General features: G+C 42.0%; 1 protein-coding gene across 1 annotated transcript in view; it reads right to left on the reverse strand.

Moving 5' to 3' along the window:
* FBXL5 (F-box and leucine rich repeat protein 5) overlaps positions 1 to 6,880 on the reverse strand; it is a 43,653-nt gene extending 36,773 nt beyond the window's left edge. Inside the window, exon 1 of the mRNA XM_039241539.1 lies at positions 6,677 to 6,880. Within this exon, the coding sequence (XP_039097470.1) occupies positions 6,677 to 6,856 (180 nt within the window). The 5' untranslated portion in view covers positions 6,857 to 6,880. The remainder of the gene's footprint in view (positions 1 to 6,676) is intronic.
* Positions 6,881 to 21,378: the final 14,498 nt, after the last annotated feature.

A 21,378-nucleotide genomic window follows, 5' to 3' on the forward strand; every position in this document is an offset into this window, starting at 1 on the left:
CTGGTGGCTAATCTTAGCAAATACTATCATGGGTCATTTTATTTTAAAAAATTAAAAATAAGTCTGAGAAATGACAGATAAATCTTAAAACACATACTAGCTATACAATTTTAAAAAAACAAAAACCAAAGTATGGCAAAAAAAAAAAAATTTCCCTCACATAACTTAAGGAAAGTAATATCTTAAAAGACATTCAAGAAATTCTGCATTCATTCTCATTGGACTATTAGAAAATCTTTCAGATTTAATAACAAGCTAAGATAAAAAACCAGGTTCATACTACACATTGCGAGCCCAGTGAGATATATGAAAGGGCTCTACGTTATTTATGGAGTCAATCCAGCTTAGTGGCTCAAAGTGCTGCCCTGACTCTGGAGCCAGATTGCTTAGAAATGACTCCATCTCTGCCAGCAAGTCACTAAATGGCTCTCTACCTCAGTTTCTTCATCTGTAAAATAAGGCTAATAGTATTAACTACCTCACAGAGTTCTTGTAATAATTTAACAATATATCTAAAAAACACAGAATATGATATAAGCCCTACTTGGGTTTTTCTGTTATTTTTATACTTAGCCCAAATAAAACTATCATTAGAAGTCCTTATGCTACCCAAATCACTTCGTTTCCACTTGAAATGAGCAACTGCTTCAGCCTGGTACCTAAAGTCAAATTTAGAAGCTAAAAAGATAACCAGAATGCATACAATTTAACTTTTAAAAAATCGGTTTATATGAATTTTTAAAATTTAGCTTGCCTCTGCAAACACAGAAACTTGAAGCAAAAAACCTAGACACTAATAATATCTGGGCCATATTGAGGCCTATGAGGCACTAGATACTAAGTGTTGCTTTTCTTTTTTTTTTTTTTTAATGTTTATTTATTTATTTTGAGAGAGCTGCCAGCACAGAGCCCAATGCAGGGCTCAAACCCACAAACCATGAGATCATGACCTAAGCAAAACCAAGAGCTGGGATGCTTAACTGACTGACTGAGCCACTCAGGTGCCCCTAAAGTAAGTATTTTTAGATAAAGTAGGTATTATAATTCTCACTTTATAGATGAAAAACCTGAGGCTCAGAAAAAATAACTTGCCCAAAACCATACAACTAGACAACAAAACAGAGATCAAATCTCTATGACTCTAAAACTTACATTCTTTCTGCAAGATACAATACTGGTTCCCATCATAAAGCTATCTTTCCACATCCAACATAGTGAACTGTCAGAAAGAATGCTTGCTATAAAGCAATAGTTCTCACCAAAGGTCAATTCTGCCCCCCAGGAACTAATATGCAAGGACATTTTTGGTTGTTAACCACTGCAGAAGTGCTACTGACATCTAGTGGGTAAAAAGCTAGGGATCCAGCTAAACATCCTACGAAACACAGGACAGCAGTCACAAGAACGAATCATCTAGCCCAAAATGTCAACAGTGCTGTGGTTGAGAAATGCTACTCTAAAGAAGTATTTTTCAAACACATTAAACCATGACCTTTAGTCTGAAATACAATGCAACCTAGACACACACACATCACAACACTTGAAACAAATTTCAGGAAATAATCATTTCCCTCTCTACCCTGTGATGTACTCTAATACATACCTTTCCATTTCATTTTTTAAAGGCTATTTCTATCCCATGAAACTGATTTCATGACCCACTAATGGACTATAGGACACACTACGAAAAACACTGTATGCTACAATACGATATAAAATTTCCTAAATGACTTATTAATTTGTATACCTTGATGCCTGGCAAACTCAACAATAAATCTATATAGAACAGGGTACACATAATCAACAAATAGTAACAACCCAGTAATATGGTATCTTTCATATTTAAAAGGATTCATAACTGGTTTTCTGTCTCAGACACTCTACAACCTAAAATCTTAAAACCTGGCTTCAAACTGACTCAAAAAGCTGTATCACTTAAGGACTAGATTAAGTTCAAATATATATATATATATATATGAAAAATGAAAAATAGTACAATAAAAACCCAAAGACTATTACCTCAAATAAATTTTTACTTTTTATGTGCTCGGCCAATGTTCTGATTCAATCAATGGAGATTTATACTCAATTAAAAAAAAACACTTTAATAACTATCTGATCAAACTAACTGTATGGACAGAAAAAAACTACAGCCCACAGGTGAAATGTTTGCATAAAATTATGTAACAAGTCATAAGTAGCAAAATCATTAAGGTAATACAAAAAGCACAGGCTTCAGAAGGGGGGGAAATCCTATGATTAAAATTCTGGCTCTCCTAATTACCAGTTGAGTGGGTTGGGTAAGTTACTTAACTAAGTATGTCATCTTTAAATGACAGATAATACCTGTATCAAGAGGCTCTCGTAAGGATTCAAAGAAATAGTGTAAGCACGTAGTAAGAACTCATTAAATTCCCTTTTCCTTCATCTTCTAGTTCTCAATTCAATATTCCCTCTAATAAACCAATCTCCCTGATACCAGTCAGTAATAGCTTTTACAGGTATGCAAATAAAAACAAGGAAACTAAATTCTTCATAAACCTACATTCATCCAATTTTTTAAAAATAACCTATTCAAAGTTATTACTAGCTTATTTCCCTCCTATAGGGCTTAGGTTATAAAATGCCCTTTGTTTATAAATTGATAAAAGTAAATAGCACCTTTTATATCTTTACCTGAAAAACTTGGGCACTCCATACAGCCTCCAGCACTTGAATCTTTTATACCGGGCTTATGTGTGAGTCTGGGAATCTCTGTCTTATGCACATCCTTAGAAATGCCACCTACTTTGTTCTCAGCACTCAGTTCAAAGAGACTTAGACTACTCCTGACACTTAAATGCACAACTGACCACATACTTCCCTGGTCTCCCAAATTTGGATTTCCAGCTCAGCACAAATATTAGACTGTAAACTCCTTAAGAGGGATCATATCTCATATCGCCAATTCACGCTACTGACACAACACAGGGCCAAGAGACAGTAAAGACTCCACACTTACTGGCAGAATTAATGTTGTTAAATTTTGAGGACCAGAGGAAAGACTGAGGAATTGGAGTAAACTGGAAAAAGGATGTCATCCAATGAAATGTTCACTAAAATTTTACCTCCCAATTTGGAAGATGAGTGAATTAGCAAAAAGATTTCATAACAGACTGTTAACCAAAAAAATTTTTTTCAGAAACTACTGTGGTTTCATTCAAATTAAATTAAACTAGAAATCATGACCCTGGGGCACCTTAGGTGGCTCAGCTGGTTAAGCATCCGACTCACGATCTCAGCTCAGGTCATGATCTCATTGCTCATGGGTTCGAGCCCCATGTCAGGGCTCTGCGCTGACAGCAGGGAGCCTGCTTAGAATGCTCTCTCCCTCTCTCTCTGCCCCTATACCCAACTCATGTTCGCTGGCGTGCTCTCTCCCTCTCTCTCTCTCTCTCTCAAAATAAAATAAACTTAAAAATGTTTAAATAAAAAACGGAAAAGAAAAGAAATCATGATCCTGACTTGGGTTTCCATCTAGATCTATAACCAACTGCTTACATGAACTCAGTCTAGCTAATCTAGGCCTACAAGTCTCCAGCTATAAAACAGGAATACCCCTTCCTTTACCTACTTCAAAAAGCTGTTGTCCAATTAACAGTGAAAAAAACTTTCCATAAAACCTTATATAAATTCAAGAGGAAATCTAAGAACAAAGAATTAAATTAGGTATTACACAGCAATACTTAAAATGGCCTACAACTTCAGAATAAATTATTCTAAGTAAACTATAGTCTAAGTACATAAATAATTGAGTTGATGCTAGTAAATACATGGATGCTTCTAAAATATATCATACTTGAAAGGTTTGATACTGGAAATAAAACTGACTTCTTTTATCATTACTACGCATTCAAGAATTAACATTTAGAATACAGTGAAATCATATACCTTGTATGATTCTAGTTTGAGTACAAAAACTAGTTCTCATTTTGTAAAGTATTACTGTTGGCTATTTGGGTTGAATATCCCTGGTCTTTATCACCAAATGATGATGAAAGCAAAACTTGACATGACAAAGGAAAAAAAAAACAGTCCTTTGAGATTATTCAGCAATCATAAAACACTTATTTCTCCGCCCTAGCTCCCAAAGGACATCCTAGGAGATTTCCACTAGCTATTAGTATCCAGAAGAAATCTACATATTGAATTCCTATAGTTTTTTATTCCCTCTAAATCATCTTGATCTCTGATCTGTCACAGTTTTGAAAATTGGACTTTTAATCTCCTTGATGAATATCTACAACAATCTCATTAACTACATCTAATTAAGAATTAGTGATAATTTTGACTTATGCTATGTTAAACTGAAAATGCTTTCTTAATTACTGCAAGAAGAAACATTTAAGTACTGTAAAGAATCTCATTTGACTTCGGTATTTTTAAGTTTATTGATTTATTTCGAGAGACAGAAAGAGAGAGATCGAGCAGAAGAGGGGCAGAGAGAGAGGGGGAGAGAGACTCCCAAGCAGGCTCTGTACCATCAGCCCCAAGCCTGACACAGGGCTCAAACTCACGTACTGTGAGATCTGACCTTAGCTGAAACCAAGGGTCAGGCGCTCAACCGACTGAGCCACCCAGGCACCCCATACTCAAGTATTGCTTCTTAAAATCCACCGTATATGGGACGCCTGGGTGGCTCAGTCAGTTAAGCGTCCGACTTCGGCTCAGGTCATGATCTTGCAGTCTGTGCTGACAGCTCACAGCCTGGGGCCTGCTTCAGATTCTATGACTCCCTCTCTCTCTCTGTCCCTCCCCTGCTCATGCTCTGTCTCTCTCAAAATAATAAACATTAAAAAAAAATTTAATGACACTGTATAATACAAGGCTGGTTACTTTATCATGTAACTAAATAAAACTGTGACTCTTCACTGCTATGGGAAAGTCGCAATCACTTCATGAAAACCACAAACTCCCTAGGAAAGTGTACACACGCACAAAAATTTCGGTAACAATTTCAAGCAACACCCAGGCTAAACTGCAGAGAAGACCTCCTATTATGCAAGTCCTCACTAACTTTCCCTTTTCAGTTTTGAGAAAGTAAAAAACCTCCCAATTTTTAATTCCCTGCAATTAGTGAATACTGTTGGAATAACTAAGCTCAAAACCCAAAGGAGGTGAAAACACCACAGCAATCTAACTGAAAATATTCAGGGTCACAGCGAAAGGTATGGCTCAGCCACTCCTTAAGCTTCTCCTGGATAAACGGGTCTCACCCTTGGCTGCAAGCTGGACTCACTGGGGGAGCTTTAAACTTGTTTATACTCGCACTCTGAGAACACCTAATTTCCAGCGGTTTGGGTGCTGAATTTGGATTTCTAACAGCCTTTGGGACGATTCTAATCAGCTACCAAGGCTGAGAATCACTGTCCTGGCCTGTCCTGTTTAAACCTGTATCTGTATCAAGTATTTTTTAATTTCCAAAATGGAAGGAAGAGAAGGACGGTTGTGAGTGCATTTTAAATTGTTGGGTTGGAATGCGGCTGAGCACTGAACCCTCTGGGCATCCTCCAACAACCTCCCTGGCTCTAAGAACCCCTCTTCTCTCTCAACAGCGGTTTTGCTTAGTGCTATGGAAGTTCTGGAAATTCACAGGAGTTGACTTCTGGGCTTAAACAATAGCTGTTTAAATGCTTTTTATTTTGGTTCATTTCTGCACGAAACAGGACTCCCCAAAGTCTTCAGGACACAGGTAGACACAGATGGACTTTCTTTCCCCAACGTTAAACTGACGAAAATGTGGACGCTTCATACTGTTGTAAAATCCTTACTTAGCAAGAGGCCCTGAGCCATCTCTCCAGAGAAGTGCTTTTTCAGCGATCGCTGCACCAATTAAGAGTCCACAAAGGTTCTCACAGTTAAAACAACTTTTTTCCGAGGCCCCTTTTATTCGAGCCCACGTAAAGAATTCCAACAGAGAAGGGCGGTCGTGGAACAAAATCTGCACCGAGTAAATGCGCCAGGACAATAAAAGTTGCAAAGGGAACGAGAACTATAACTGAAGAGCGAAGCCTCTCTAGATCCTAGACCAAGAAACCCGGGTTTTCTCCCGAATCAAGCCACTGAAAAGCCGGGGCGTAAAATGAGCAGGGGGTAGTTGGCAGAAGCTGCCCCCGGAGCCAGGAAGCAAGCGAGAGGTTCGGAAGGATGGGTGGGTGGTGTTTGCAAACAGACTCGTGAGCCCCCAAACCGGCCGGGAGCAGGACGAAGGGCGGTGGTGATGGGGGAGGCGGGGGACAGCTGCAGAAACGGCCGGCCCCGGGCGGACAGGAAGCCCAGCGCAGGTGGGCGGCCCAGGGTCCCCCAAGGTCGCGGGGGGGGGCGCGAAGGGGCCCCTCTCCCCAAGGGGGCGGGGGCGGGAGGCTCAGCACGGCCGCAGAGAGCCGGCCCCCCGAGCCAGCGCCGCGCAGCCAGGCAGGGGCCGCGCCGCGGGCCTCGAGGGTACGTCCGAGGCCACCGGCCGGGCGCGGGCGCGGGATCCCCCCCGAAGGTGCAGGGGAGCAAGCGCTGCGCTGACAGCTGCGCAGGCAGCAATCCGCGGGGCTCCGGGCGCGGCGCAGGCCAGGCCGCCCGGGGACCGGCCCGCGCCTCCTCTCGGCCCGCGCTGCCCGGAGGAAGAGGCCCCGCACACCGTTACCTTGTCGCAGTAGAGCCCCACCAGCTGATTCATCCGCCAGTGCGGGGCGGTGAAGACGTCCACTTCTTCGGGGAAGGGCGCCATCGCCACAGCCTCAGCCACTGCCTCAGCAGCAGCGGCCGCCGCCTCTCCATAGACACCCTCGCCGCGGGGCAGAGGCGGCGCGCCCCCCCTGCGCATGCGCCCGCCCCGTCGACGCGCGCGCCCGGCCTCCTCCGCCGGCCGGGACGCGGGGACGCGCGGGCCGCCGCCATGCGGTCCCCGAGGCCCACGTGACCGGGCGCGCGGCGGCGGCTCGCGCTCTCCCTTCCCTGCCCGGCTTTTTCGTCCCTTGTGCCCTTCGCTTGCTGAGAAGCGAAACTAAGTCTTCACCTTATTTGTTTCGCAACGTAAAACACGTTAGCCGAAGGCAGGGAGTGTCATTCTGGAGGCGTTCTCAGCGCCGCCGCTACGCCCACGAGGCCTTGCGGCCGAGGCCGCCGAGCACAATGGCCGCGCTCGGGGCCGTGACGCCCATTCGCCCGGGAGGCTGCTCTGGGCGCCACTGGGCCCTCCTAGGGCGCCCTTCGCCTCCCTGCCATTCCCAGGTAGCGGGCACGACCTCCCTGCCCGCTGCTCAAAGGCCCCAGCGAATGGGTGGACCCGGAACGGAGTTCCAAGACCTTGGGACCCACAGGGAAACGGTGCCGCGTGGGCGGACTGGCCCCTGGGCGCCCCTCTGCTCGCGGCGGGCGCCCAGCCTGGGTCTGGGAGCAGGGCGGCCTCTCCTCCGGAGCAGGCCGGAGGGGAGCGCAGCGTGCAGTTCTGGAGCCTCCAACCAAAGAAAAATGCCCCTTGCGGATCAGAGAGGCAGGAATGTACCTCAAGCACGGAACGCAGGGTCAGGGATGTCAGAAAGGCCGGGGGGGGGGGGGGGGCGGATAATCCCAGAAGGTTAGTGCGGGGAAAGAACCTTGGTACACATCCCTCCGTTTTAAGTCGAGATTCCGGGAGAAAGGAGACAAGCAAGGACGCTGCCAAGCAAAGGGTCAGTCTCTTCCCCACTGGCCACCTGCCCCCGCCCCCTCCAGACCTCGAGGAGACCTAGGGAGACCCCCGGTTACGGGCTTTGCTGATCATGATCAAACCTCGACCGGTTGGCTGGAGGACTAATGGACACACAGAGAAATGGGAGAAAACAGGGAAGACCGGGAACCTGGAAGTGTTTTGTTATTTGCTTAATGACGACAAACTGCAGGAGGGCAAGAAACAGATTATGTTCCGTTCACCCTTGATCTCCCCATTATCTATCCCAGTTCCATGACAACACAGGGTTTGGTGAACATTCAATAAATGATGGGTAGACGGTGAGAAAGAACCTTGCCAATAGGACGCATCTGTTTATTTCTAATCTTACTCTGAGCCCTTTATGGACAGGAAGTATGAGCAGTGGTTAAAAGCACAGACTGAAGATAAAGTAAGATTCCTGGTTCTGCCAGATACTGTTTGTATGACTCTGAGTAAGCTACATGAGGTCTTTGTGCCTCAGTTTCCTCTTCTAGAAAATAGGGACAAAACTATGGACTAAATGCTTGTATCCTCGAGTTCATATGTTGAATCCCTTGCCTCACCCTGTGATGGTAGTAGGAAGTGGGTCTTTGGGACGTAAATAGGATTAGATGAAGTCATGAAGATAAAGCCCTCATGACTGATTGTTGCCCTTGTAAGAGTCACTAGATAGCTTGCTTCCCTGTGCCTTGGAATATGAGGGGAAATTGGCAGTCTGCAACCGGGAAAAAGCTTCTCACTGTGCTGGCATCAGGCTCTTGGAACCTCTAGAACCATGAGAAATAAATTCCAGTTGTATACAAACCATCCAATCTGTGGTATCCTCTTTAGGGCAGTGTGAGCTAAGACAAATACTTCCTCACGTCACTGTTAGGAGAATTAAGAGAGTTCATATATTTGAATCGCTTATATTCGCACCTGGCACATAGTAAATACTGCCTGTAAGCTATTATTATTAAAACAACTTTGTGAGGTAGTCCTGTAGGAAATTAAGTCCTGAAGACATTCTGGCAATTGCCTAATGTCCCACAAATTAGTAACCGAATAATCTGGCCATGTGAGTCAAGGCACTGTAGGGCCTAGTCACACCCTCCCAAGGCACTGCATTAGTTGCATGGGATACAGAGATGTGGTATGCACATCTTGTCCTAAAGAAACAGGAATAACACTTAAGCAATAGAATATGGTCCTTAATATTTCTGTCACCTTTTCCCCATCCCGTTCTTTCTCCTTTTCTTTTTTAATGTTTTATTTATTTCTGAGAGAGAGAGAGAGAGACAGAATGAGCAGAGGAGGGTCAGAGAGAGAGGGAGACACAGAATCTGAAGCAGGCTCCAGCCTCTGAGCTGGCAGTCAGCACAGAGCCCCACGTGGGGCTCGAACCCACGAACCGCGAGATCATGACCTGAGTCGAAGTTGGCGCTCAACCAACTGAGCCACCCAGGCGCCCCTCCCCTTCTTTCTTTGTTAAACTCAGCTCTTTCACCAAGGCTTTGTTCCTATGTTTTTTAATATCCCCCAGAAGACATGTTCTTATTTCCCCTCTATTTCTTTACTTCATCTTGATCTTTCCCCCCAGCTGTCTTGAAATGTAGAATCAGGTGAACCAGTTATATGAAGAAATGAGCTCTAAGAAAGCACGCATTTTGTTTTATGCTAAGCACTTAGAACGGTGCCTATCATACAGTTACTACTCAATATTTGTTGAAAAAAGAAAGAAGGAATAGGAACACCTGGCTGGCTCAGTGGGTAGAGTCTGCAACTCTTGATCTTCGAGTTGTAGGCTCAAGCGCCATGTTGGGTGTGGACATTACCTAAAAATAAAAATCTTAAAAAAAATAGAAGGAATGAGGGAAGTTCTGTAATTTCCTCATTTTAACTGACTTTTAATATACCATGTTCTATTTCCCAATACTTGTTTGTGTCTGTTATTCACCTGTGTATCCCCAGAAACAAGCACATTAAATAAGTGTTTAACAACAACAAAAACAAATCCATGCACACACAGTTTTGCTGTAACCTAGAATTTGAAGCTGTGTAGTCAGCTCAACAATAACGGCAGCCACTTTGGACTCTGGCCATTTCAGGGAATTTGTTCAAGATGACAAAATGAAAGAAATAAAGTGATAAAAAAAATATTAAGTCCTGTGGATCATTCTTCCCTTTGAAAGAAGCTGTTAACATTAGCTCTATATGCTGATTAATGTGGCAATTAATCACCTGCTATATCCAGAATAAATGATTGATTTACATTAAACTTTAGCCCCAGAAAGAAGACATTGATCAGCATAGTCTCATTATGGGTTGCTGCAGCTACAGCAGATCAGGAGCTGTTATTGAGGCCAAGCTTGTCAGTTTAACCACATCTCTCTGATTTCTTCTTATATATAACAAAGAAGGAATCCTAACAGACCAGCTAGCTAGCAGCTACCTGAAGGAGACTAAATAGGCATGTGAACAGAGCACTAAAAATCCACATCATATACTGCCTGTTGTATCGAGGGTTCCTTCGTTCCTACTTTCATTATCTCTGAAAAAGTGCATTCCCTAGGGGGTATAAAAAAGATGCCAAATCATTCTGTGGTGACCTAAAAATATGATGCTAAACCTCTCCGCTAGTATTTTCCAACCCTAGTTTTGAGGGCCCTGAAAAGGCTTAGTGGTCAAGGAAAGTCAATTCTAAGGCATTTAACTCTGTTTATCTGAGTGACACAGCACTTTCCCCAACAGGGGGTGAGTTGTGAAAACAAGCAATGGAAGAATGTTGCTGTTGCAAAAACAGTTGGAATCCCGGTCCTAACTTGGTCCCAGAGTTGATCCTCCCTGTCGGTCAAAATAGCCAATCAACAATTTGCCACAACAGGCTAGGTTGATTCGGGAGTAAAGATTTTAGTAGGGGTGATGGCATGATTAAAAGAAAAGATAGCCAGGTTTGAAATGCAATGCCATTTTCTTTTTTTCATTTTCCTTTACGATAGTTTATATGCAAATGGTCCTCAGAAAATGAAATATATATAGGTCTGCAGTTTGCCCCTTCCTTTCTTTTTTTGATTTAAATAGTAAATGTTATTTCCCAGTTGGTGTTCACTGTATAATAATAGGTGAGTCACTGTGTGTAGTTTGCTAGGGACTTCATAACAAAATACTACAGACTGGGCAGTTTATAAACAGAAATTTATTTTCTCACTGTTCTGAAAGTTCGATATCAAGGTGTCAGCACGTCTGATTTCCTCACAGCATCCTCAAGGGGCCTTTCCTGTGTCCTATGTCTGTGTCCTAATCTTCTTTTCATATACGGACTCCAATCAGATTTGATTAAGGCCCACCCTAACCACCTTATTTTAACTTACCTCTTTAAAGGCCTGATCTCCAAATATTGCCACATTCTGAGATACTGAGGGTTAGGGCTTCAACAAATAAATTTGGAGGGAACACATTTCAGCCTGTAACATTATGAAAGGAAAGTTTGTCATAAAGATATAAAAAACTTGTTATAATAACCAAATATACTGGAAACAAGTAGCTGTCCCTCAGTAGGATACTGGATATCAGATAAATTATAGCACATTCATTCAATGGACAAATAGGCATCTGTTAAAAAAAAAAAAAAAAAGCATAAGATACGGGGCGCCTGGCTAGCTCATTTTGTAAAGCATGTGACTCTTGATCTCAGGGTTATGAATTCAAGCCCCATGTTGGGCATGGAGCTTTTTTTTAAAAAAAAAAAAAAGTAAAAAAAAAATCATAGGATAGATCTATGTTGCTGGATGGAATGAAATCAAGATTTTCTAAGTTTAAAAAATGTAGAGAATACTTTGTTAAATATGATCTTCCTTGTGTTTAAAAAAAAAAAAAAAAAGGCACAGGGATGCCTGGATGCCTCAGTTGGTTAAATGTCTGATTCTTGATATCAGCTCAGGTCATTATCTCAGGTTTGTGAGATCAAATCCCACATCAGGCACTATCAGTGCCTATCACTATCACTATCAGTGATACTGCTGAGCCTGCTTGGGATTCTCTGTCTCCCTCTCTCTACCCTTACCCACTCCCTCTCTCTCAAAAATAATTAAACATTTTTTTAAAAGTATGTTTTTAGAATAAAAACAAAATTTGTAAGCAGGGACTCTGAGATGGGAAGCAGTTAAATACCTTTTATATATGTACCCTTTGGCATAGTTTTAACATTTTACTACATTCACTTTTGCTCTTCTGTTATAAAACTTTGTTAAGAGTGCATTTTAACAGAATTTAGGCAATAACTTTTAAATCTCTAATACTATAAAAGGAAAAATAATTGACTATATATATAATCAGTAGCAACAGTACTAATTGCACATAGGGCCATTTTATGCTTATTCCAAATTTTATTCTAACCTGTGTTATACACCTGCTTTGCCTCTGGCTTCTCTGTGTACACTGCCCTTCAGTCCACACTCATCTTTCCCATAGGACTGGAAGCATCTTTGAGGGTAGGGACAATGTTTTAATGACACTGGGGAAATGGGTCAGGTAGAATGTTAATTGAAGAAGAGCAGAATCAAAATTGTACTTACAGTATAATCCACACCATGTTTACAAAATGCGTAAGAAGGATTAGAAAAAAATGAGGCAAAATCAAAAGTCTCCTTTGAGTAATAAGAATTATAGGTGATTCTGTCCCTCTTTTACATTTTTTCTGTTCTTTCCAATATTTTAAATGAACATGTTTTACTTTTAATGTGAAAAATACAGAAATGAGGATATTACAGTCTGATGACAATTACATTTTATGAATACTTTTAAAAGGGGCTAAAAGGAAATATATCAAAATGTTGATACTGGCTGTATTTTAGCAGTAGAACTATAGTTGATTTGGGGGAGAAGAGAGCTACTTTTTTCTTGAAATTTGAACAAAAAATTTCCCCTAAAAATTAGGCTTTGGTTTAAAGATTTCAGTGTAATTAACATTATTCACCATTAGATCCATACTAATGTAGCCAGAGCCACATCCAATCTCTAAGAGGCCCAACCCACCTCATAGAGGGAGTCTGAGGGTGCTTCCTGTTACTGTGCCTGGAGACCTTTGCCTACATCTCGTGTCTCATGGTCCTTTTGTTCTGACATGTGGCTTCCTAGCTAGTCACTAGGAAGCCATGCCAGTGAGTTCTAGCCAGATTCTATTCTTTAGACCACCAAGCCCCTGTAGCACTTCCTGCATGACACACACACAGGACCACCTTCGCCTTGGCAAGGGCTCCCTGGCCAGCCAAGGTTGCTGCTAGCTCTTTTAAAACCTTAGAAATATGTGGCACCTGGGTGGCTCAGTCAGTTAAGCATCCAACTTTGGCTCAGGTCATGATCACACAGTTCGTGGGTTCGAGCCCCGCATCGGGCTCTGTGCTGACAGCTGGCTCAGAGCCTGGAGCCTGTTTCAGATTCTGTGCCTCCCTCTCTCTCTGACCCTTCCCTGCTCAGGCTGTCTCTCTCTCTTTCTCTCTCTCTCTCTCCCTCAGAAATAAATAAAAAACATTTAAAAAATAAAAAGAAATTTTTAAAAACCTTAGAAATACAAGGGGGTTGGGAGGAGGGTTATCTACCACTGTGGCATTTTTCTGTTTGGTGGCCCTTTGTGTCCACAATAAGTCTCAGTATCCCTTTCCAGAACTTTAAGTTTGCATTCGGGAGCACATGCTTCCCACTCTTGACTAAGCAGATAGGGCATCAGATTGGAATACAGGTGCTTCTTCCTGTGCCCTTTTTACAGGTGTGGCCCCCTTTCTCCTAGAGGTGGCTCACTGGTGCCTCACACAGGAGAAATAGAATTGCTTAGACATACACAAAGGCATAGGAGAACAGAAGAGCTTAGAAGAAGAAGAGGCATAAAAAAAAGGGATAGGTAAGACAGAAATAAAAAGATGAGGAACAACAGAGTGAGGGAGGGAGAACAGGAAAGAAAAATAGGTGAAAATAGAAAGGAGAACGCAATAGTTAAAATGTACTAAAGTCTTACTATGTACCAGGTACTATAAATTCTTTACATGAATTATCCTATGTAGTCCTTGCAACTACTATATGTGGAAGGTTCTATTTTTTCCTCAAGTGACAGAAAAGGGAAATGATGTTTAGGTAGAGGTCTTGATTTGTCCAAGGTCATAGCCAGTTAATGGAAAATCAGCGCTATAAATCTGCGTCTTATTCTTCCTAGAACATGCACTTAACCTTACAATGAAAAGAAAATTTTGTCATTAGTTTATGTCAACAAACTAAATGACTACTATGTACTCTTAATCTCTGAACTGGAGCCAAAGGTTACTGCAAAGAACATGGGCTACAACTTCTTGACTTCCAATCAAAGGGCCTATTATGGGCTAACAGGATGTTGCAGTGTATATGGCCTGAGGGAAAGGTGGCTACTGTCAAATGAGACAACTTGACTCAGCTGTTTGCACCATGTAGCGAGGAAAAGTATCACAAGTTTCGGAATGGAAAGGACCGATAAACTTCCTGTAAATTGTCAGGCTTACATTTACTGTAAAGATGAAATGTGGCAGGCAATTACTTAATCTCTGCCTACAGGACACAGAATATTTAGGGAACTATCGGTTCTGTTTCCTTCCTCCTTACCAGTGACATTTAAATTTGAGAAACAAAACAGATAAACATAGGGGAAAGGAAGGAAAATAATATAAAAACAGATAGGGAGGCAAACCTTAAGAGAGTTTTAAATATAGAGAACAAACTGAGGGTTGCTGGAGGGGTGTAGGGTGGGGGAATGGGCTAAATGGGTAACGAGCATTAAGGAGAGCACTTGTTGGAATGAGCACTGGGTGTTGTATGGAAGTGATGAATCACTAAACTCTACTCCTGAAACTATTATTACACTATATGTTAACTATAGTTAGGGCGAAATAAGTGATGGAAATTAAGGAGTGTACTTGCCGTAGTGAGCACTGGGTGTTGGATGGAATTGCTAAATTGTTATATTGTACACGTGAAACTAATAACACACTATATGTTAACAACAATAATAACAACAACAAAACACAGCAAACCCTCACAAACCCAAAACACAGTACAAAAAAATACCTGTAGTTACATCAGGCAACTCCCAGAAAAATTTTAAATGCTGACAGCTATATAGGCAGAAACAGGAATGTCATCTATACCTCTGATTCGCATGAACTGACTGATACTTTTTTTTTTTTAAATACCCTCTGCCACTACCTACCTACCCATCAGATCTAGGGCAAATCACTTGCCCTTTCTGGGAAGCTTGTGAGAGTGATAAGGAGTGGTAAGTAATTAATACATATAATCTACAACACATGTAAAAAGGACTCTCCCAGACAACTGCTTACCTGTTATGGGAAATCAATCACCAACCACCCAGATAAGTCTATCAAGAGTTAGTTGACCTTTACCCAATCGTTATTTTCTTTGTGTAACTAGTTTAACCATAATTAGTTTAATGTGATTCATTTTACTGTGATTAGTTCCATTCACTTTTCCTAAAATGTCTCTACCAAGATGATTTTAGATTACTACAGTACCTTAAGTGCGAGACTGTAATAGCACATTGGCATGTGCTTGTAATTGAACTACTTCAAAAGTATTCTTTAACAGTACAGAGATAGTACAGCAGACTGGGTAGAAGTGTGAACCCAGTTTCCTCATCTGTAAAATGGGATAGTGAGTTCTTCCTTATCGTGGCCTAAGAATTACATGCTGTATGGAAGGAACTTCGTAGAGTCTAGCATAGGTAGCACTAAATGTTAACTATTGCTTTTGCCTGTAAAAAGAGGAAACTAGACAAGATATTCTCTTTGGTCTCTTCCATTTCTGAATATGGGACTCAGGAAACAGCACCATGAAAGCTGGTTCTTTGGGTAAATCCTATAAATTAATTTAACTGGAGAAGGGAGGGATTCAGTTTGATTTGGCTATAAGTGTCTGAAGGCACGAATTGACAGTGGCTGAAACAAGATAGAGGTTTTCTTCTTTTTCTCAGGATATTAGTTATCTACTGCTGTGTAACAAATTGTTCCAAACCTTAGTGGTTTAAAACAACATTTATGATTTCACAGTTTCTGAGGGTCAAGAATTCTGGTGTGGCTTAGCTGGGTCATGCTGATTCACTGGAACTAATGTTCAAAGTCTGAGCTCAGGATCAAATAGATTTAGGTTCCCATCCTTCCATGATTATAGGACTCAGAGCAAATTACCCAACACTTGAATTTCTGGGTCTTCACTCATAAACTAGGAGAAACCTTGAGTGTTGTTGTGGCAATCACCTGAGTTAATAAGTGTAACACGGTTTGCACAGTAAGAATTCAATGCTACCTTTTAATATTATTACATATATACACTAATATAATAAGAATATTCCAGGGGCGCCTGGGTGGCTCAATCGGTCAAGTGTCCAGCTCTTGATTTCAGCTCGAGTCACGATGTCAGGATTCATGAAAGCAGGCTCCTCCTCTGGCTCTGTGCTGACAGGCCAGAGCCTGCTTGGGATTCTCTCCCTCTCTCTCTGCCCCTCCCCAACTCATGCATGCATGTGCTCTTGCTCTCTCTCTCTCTCTCTCTCTCTCTCTCAAAGTAAATAAACTTTGAGAGACAGTTGTTAAATATTTACCAAAAGTAAATGTCCAATTTGGGTTAGCTTTAGGATCGATCAAAATAAGAGGAATGCTATTATTCATGAAAAATTACAGATTTACACGCATTTAATCTTGGCAGCCTCTAATTGAACTGCTGCATGAGAAATGATATCCCTCCCTTTGCATACAACATAGTACCTCTATGATCTTCCTCTCTAAACACCAGAATGTGTTTCACATTGATGAAAGCCAGCAATTATTGAAAGACTAACACTAGACCAGGAACCACATCATCTCACAACACTGTAAAGTAGGTTATGCCAACCCAATTTTACTGAAACTAAAGTTTGGAGAGGCAGAAGTAGAGTTTGCAGCCAGGTCTGATGCTTTTACCACACCACAATGCTTTTCCTCTTTTACAGCTATCACACTTTTTGTGTGTGTGAAATACAAGTCCTTCCATGCAGTTTTGCTAGGAGTTTTAACAGAGAAAAGGGGTGCAGAGCGTGGGAAATAATATACGGCAGAACAGGAGGCAGAGTCCACACTGCTTCAAGATTCTTAGCTAAGTTCTTGCTCTCAGCTAAATTAACAATAGAAGATCTGAAATAGTAACTAGGAGGTAATGCTCTGTACGGTACTGGCAATATACGTGCTGTAAGACTTCACCCAGAGACCTCAGATCCCACGAGCACCTGAACCAGCCCCACGCTTACAGTGTTCCTCAAAATATGTAGGAGAACCTACATTAGAATCACATCAGGTTCTCTTAAAGACCTGATTTTTAAGGGCGCCTGGGTGGCTCAGTTAGTTAAGTGTCAGACTTCAGCTCAGGTCATGAACTCACAGTTTGTGGGTTTGAGCCCCTTATGGGGCTCTGTGCTGACAGCTCAGAATCTGGAACCTGCTTCAGATTTTGTGTCTCTGTCTCTCTCTGCCCCTTCCATTCTTGTGTTCTTCCTCTCTCTCTCTCTCAAAAATAAATAAACATTAAAAAATTAAAAAAATTAAAAAGTCCTGATTTCTATGACTCACCCTTGGACATTTGATTCAGTACATCTGGGGCAAGGTCTCAGGCTCTGTATATGACTCTTATCTATCTAACTAAAGTTTGAGAAATACTTGTCCAGGTACTATGCTTCCATAACTAAAACTATTTTTCAAACCAGATAAGGTGGTTGTAGAATTCATGGAACTCATGGTATCATTTACAAAACATGACATGATACATTAAATGTAATAGAGCTAAATTTGGAAGATAAATTACTATAGAATTAGTACAGACTTTGGGAATAAATGGAACTGAGCTCAAATCTTTCCTCTGCTGCTTAGCAGTTATGCAACTATAGGCAAGTTTCTGAACACTGAGCTTTAGTTTCCACTGCTTTAAAATATTGATTATGACACTTTGATTGGATATTTGAAGACTGAAGACAATATATGTGTAATGCCTGAAACATAATAGCCATCCAATAAATGATAGGTATTCTTATTTTAATTTTTTAGACAGAGAGAGAGTGCAAGCAGGGTAGAGGGGCAGATGGAGAAAGAGAGAGAGAGAGAGAGAGAGAGAGAGAATCTTAAGCAAGCTATGCTCAGCGTGGAGCCCAACTCAGGGCTCAATCCCAAAACCCTAGGAATCATGACCTGAGCCCAAATCGAGAGTCAGACACTCAACCAACTGAGCTGTCTAGGAGCCCTGATAGGTAATCTTATTATTAGACATCGAACAGTATATAAAATAGGATGTCATATCTTAATACACTCTAGTATTAAGAGATGTTAAGGACCAGAGATTTCAAAATGGTTTAAGCCTTTGTAGTGGTTCAGCACACCAGCTTTGGTTCAAATCCCAGCTGGTCTACTTTCTCACTTACCACCAGCACAGTAAATGAGCCCTAAAGGAAAAACCTGCCCATTTCTTTTTTTTTTTTTTAAATATTTTTTATTTATTTCTAGGAGAGAGAGAGAGACAGCGTGAGCAGGGGAGGGTCAGAGAGAGAGGGAGATACAGACTCTGAAACAGGCTCCAGGCTCTGAGCTGGCAGTCAGCACAGAGCCCGACGCGGGGCTCGAACCCACGAACCGCGAGATCGGACGCTTAACCGACTAAGCCACCCAGGCGCCCCAAAACCTGCCCATTTCTAACACTATGTGAGTGTCTGAGTCAGGAACTCCAGATTCGGTATCTCTAAGAGTGAACTCAGCATTTTCTCTATCCCCTGAGTTTGCCAGTCCTCTGTATTTTCATTTCAGTGACTTTTATTGCTGTTCACTTAGTTACCCTAACCTAGAATAATGATAGCAAACAAATGAGTAGAAGGGACTCTTCTATGGACTGTTTTGGTATTAAATTAGATCTATTCACACAGAATGACTGTATGAAGTGTAGGTACTATTATCATCCCCATTTCACAGATGAAAGAACTGAGATGGACACGACACATGATTTGCCCAAGGCAATCCCATCAGTAGAGTCAAGATTCAAATCCAGGCAGTCTAGTCCCAGAACCCATATCTGTTAGTGTGGATAATACTGCCTCTAGAGACACCTGGCTGGCTCAGTCTGTGAGACCTGTGACTCTTGATCTTGGGGTCATGAGTTTGAGCCCCATGTTCAATGTACAGATTACTGTTATTTTTTTTAAAGATGTATGAAGTTGTTATTTTTTTTAAAGTTTGTTTATTTTGAAAGAGGGAGAACATGTGGGCATGTGCTTGTGAGCAGGGGAAGGTCAGAGAGAGAGGAAGAGAGAATCCCAAGCAGGCTCTGCACTGCCAGTGCAGAGACGGATATGGGGGCTCCATCCCCCAAACCATGGGATCATGACCAGAGCCCAAATCAAGAGCTGGATGCTGGGGCGCCTTGGTGGCTCAGTCAGTTAAGCACCTGACTTTGGCTCAAGTCACGATGTTGTGGTTCATGAATTTAAGCCCCATGTCAGAGTCTGTGCTGACAGTTCAGAGCCTGGAGCCTGCTTTGGGTTCTGTGTCTCTCTCCCTGTCTCTGCTCTTCCCCTGCTCCTGTGCTTGCTCGCTCGCTCGCTCTCTTTCTCTCTCTCCCTCAAAAATAAACATTAAAAAAAAAAGTTGGACACATAACCGATTGAGCCACCCAGGCACCCCAGAGGTTACTTTTTATTATTTTAATGTTTTATTTATTTTTGAGCGTGAGTATGAATGGAGGAGGGGCAGAGAGAGGTGGGGACAGAGGATCTGAAGTGGCAGCAGTGAGCCAATGAAGGGCTAGAACTCACCAATGACAAAATAATGACCTGAGTTGCAGTTGGATGCTCAATCTACTTAACCACGCAGGCACCCCCTCCAGAGATTACTTTTTAAAAATATCTTTAAAAGAAATACTGCCTCTAAAGATATTTGGGTTATTTTAAAAGCTCACACTCTCAGGGCATGGCTGGCTCAGTCGGTAGAGTGGGCAACTCTTGATCTTAGGGTCATGAATTTGAACCCCACATCAGGTATAGAGATTGCCATAAAAAATAAAATAAAATAAAATAAATAATAGCTCTCACTCTCTTCATTTCAGTATTTGTTTTTAAGGAGACCTAGTTTTTTAAAAATTTATTTATTTTGAGAGAGAGAGAGAGCACAGGAGGGGCAGAGAGAGAGAAAGAGAAAGAGAACTAAGCAGGCTCTGCACTGATAATGCAGAGCCTGATGCAGGGCTCGAACTCATGAACCATAAGATCATGACCTGAGCCAAAACTGAGAGTTGCTTGCTTAACTGAATGAGCCACCTAGACCCCATTATTTCAATATTTAATAAGATACATAGTCCTCTTCATTTTATTTTAATTTTTTTAATGTTCATTTATTTTTAAGAGAGACAAAGCTTGAGTGGGGTAGGGGCAGAGAGAGATGGAGACACGGAATCTGAAGCAGGATCCAGGCTCTGAGCTGTCAGCACAGAGCTGGATGTGGGGCTCGAATTTACAAGCCATGAGATCATGACCTGAGCCAAAGTCAGTAGCTTAATCAAATGAGCCAGCCAGACATCCTTTAATTTTATTTTTTAAAGTAATCTCTATGCCCAACATGGGGCTTGAACCACCACCCCAGATTTGAGAGGCACATACTCCACCTACTGGGTCAGCCAGGCGCCTCTACATAGTCCTCGTAAATGTCTCTAATCCATCTCCTCTGCTCTCGTCATACTAATACAGACGAGTTTTGGCCCCATTGGCCTTTTGATTAAACTATGGGTTTCCTTGATTTTAGCTTCTTCTAATTCAATCTTTCCTCCAACCCAACTAGTTAGAAGTATTTCGACATATCAGATAAAGGGTTAATATCCAGAATCTATAAGGAACTCACCAAACTACACGCCCGAAAAACAAACAACCCAGTGAAGAAATGGGCAGAAGATATGAACAGACACTTCTCCAAAGAGGACATCCAGATGGCCAAAAGACACATGAAACGATGCTCAGCGTCCCTCCTCATCAGGGAAATACAAATCAAAACCACACTGAGATACCACCTCACGCCAGTCAGAGTGGCTAAAATGAGCAAATCAGAGAACTCTAGATGCTGGCGAGGATGTGGAGAAACGGGCACCCTCCTACACTGTTGGTGGGAATGTAAACTGGTACAGCCCCTCTGGAAAACAGTGTGGAGGTTCCTCAGGAAACTAACAATAGAACTCCCCTATGACCCAGCAATAGCACTGCTAGGAATTTACCCAAGGGATACAGAAATGCTGAGGCATAGGAGCACATGTACCCCAATGTTCATAGCAGCACTCTCCACAATAGCTAAAACATGGAAAGAGCCTAAGTGTCCATCAACAGATGAATGGATCAAGAAGATGTGGTTTATCTATACCATGGAATACTACATGGCAATGAGAAACAATGAAATCTGGCCATGTGTAGCAACATGGATGGACCTTGAGGGTGTTATGCTGAGCGAAATAAGTCAGGCAGAGAAGGACAAATATCATATGTTTGCATGTATAGGAGGATTAGGAGGAACTTGACGGAGGAACAAGGGGGAGAAGAAGGGCGGAAATGGTGGGGGAAAGGGAGAGAGGCAAACCATGAGAGACTCTTGAAT

This window comes from Hyaena hyaena, unplaced genomic scaffold (genome assembly GCF_003009895.1).
Source record: "Hyaena hyaena isolate Hyena2069 unplaced genomic scaffold, ASM300989v1 scaffold_195, whole genome shotgun sequence".
Lineage (NCBI taxonomy): Eukaryota > Metazoa > Chordata > Mammalia > Carnivora > Hyaenidae > Hyaena > Hyaena hyaena.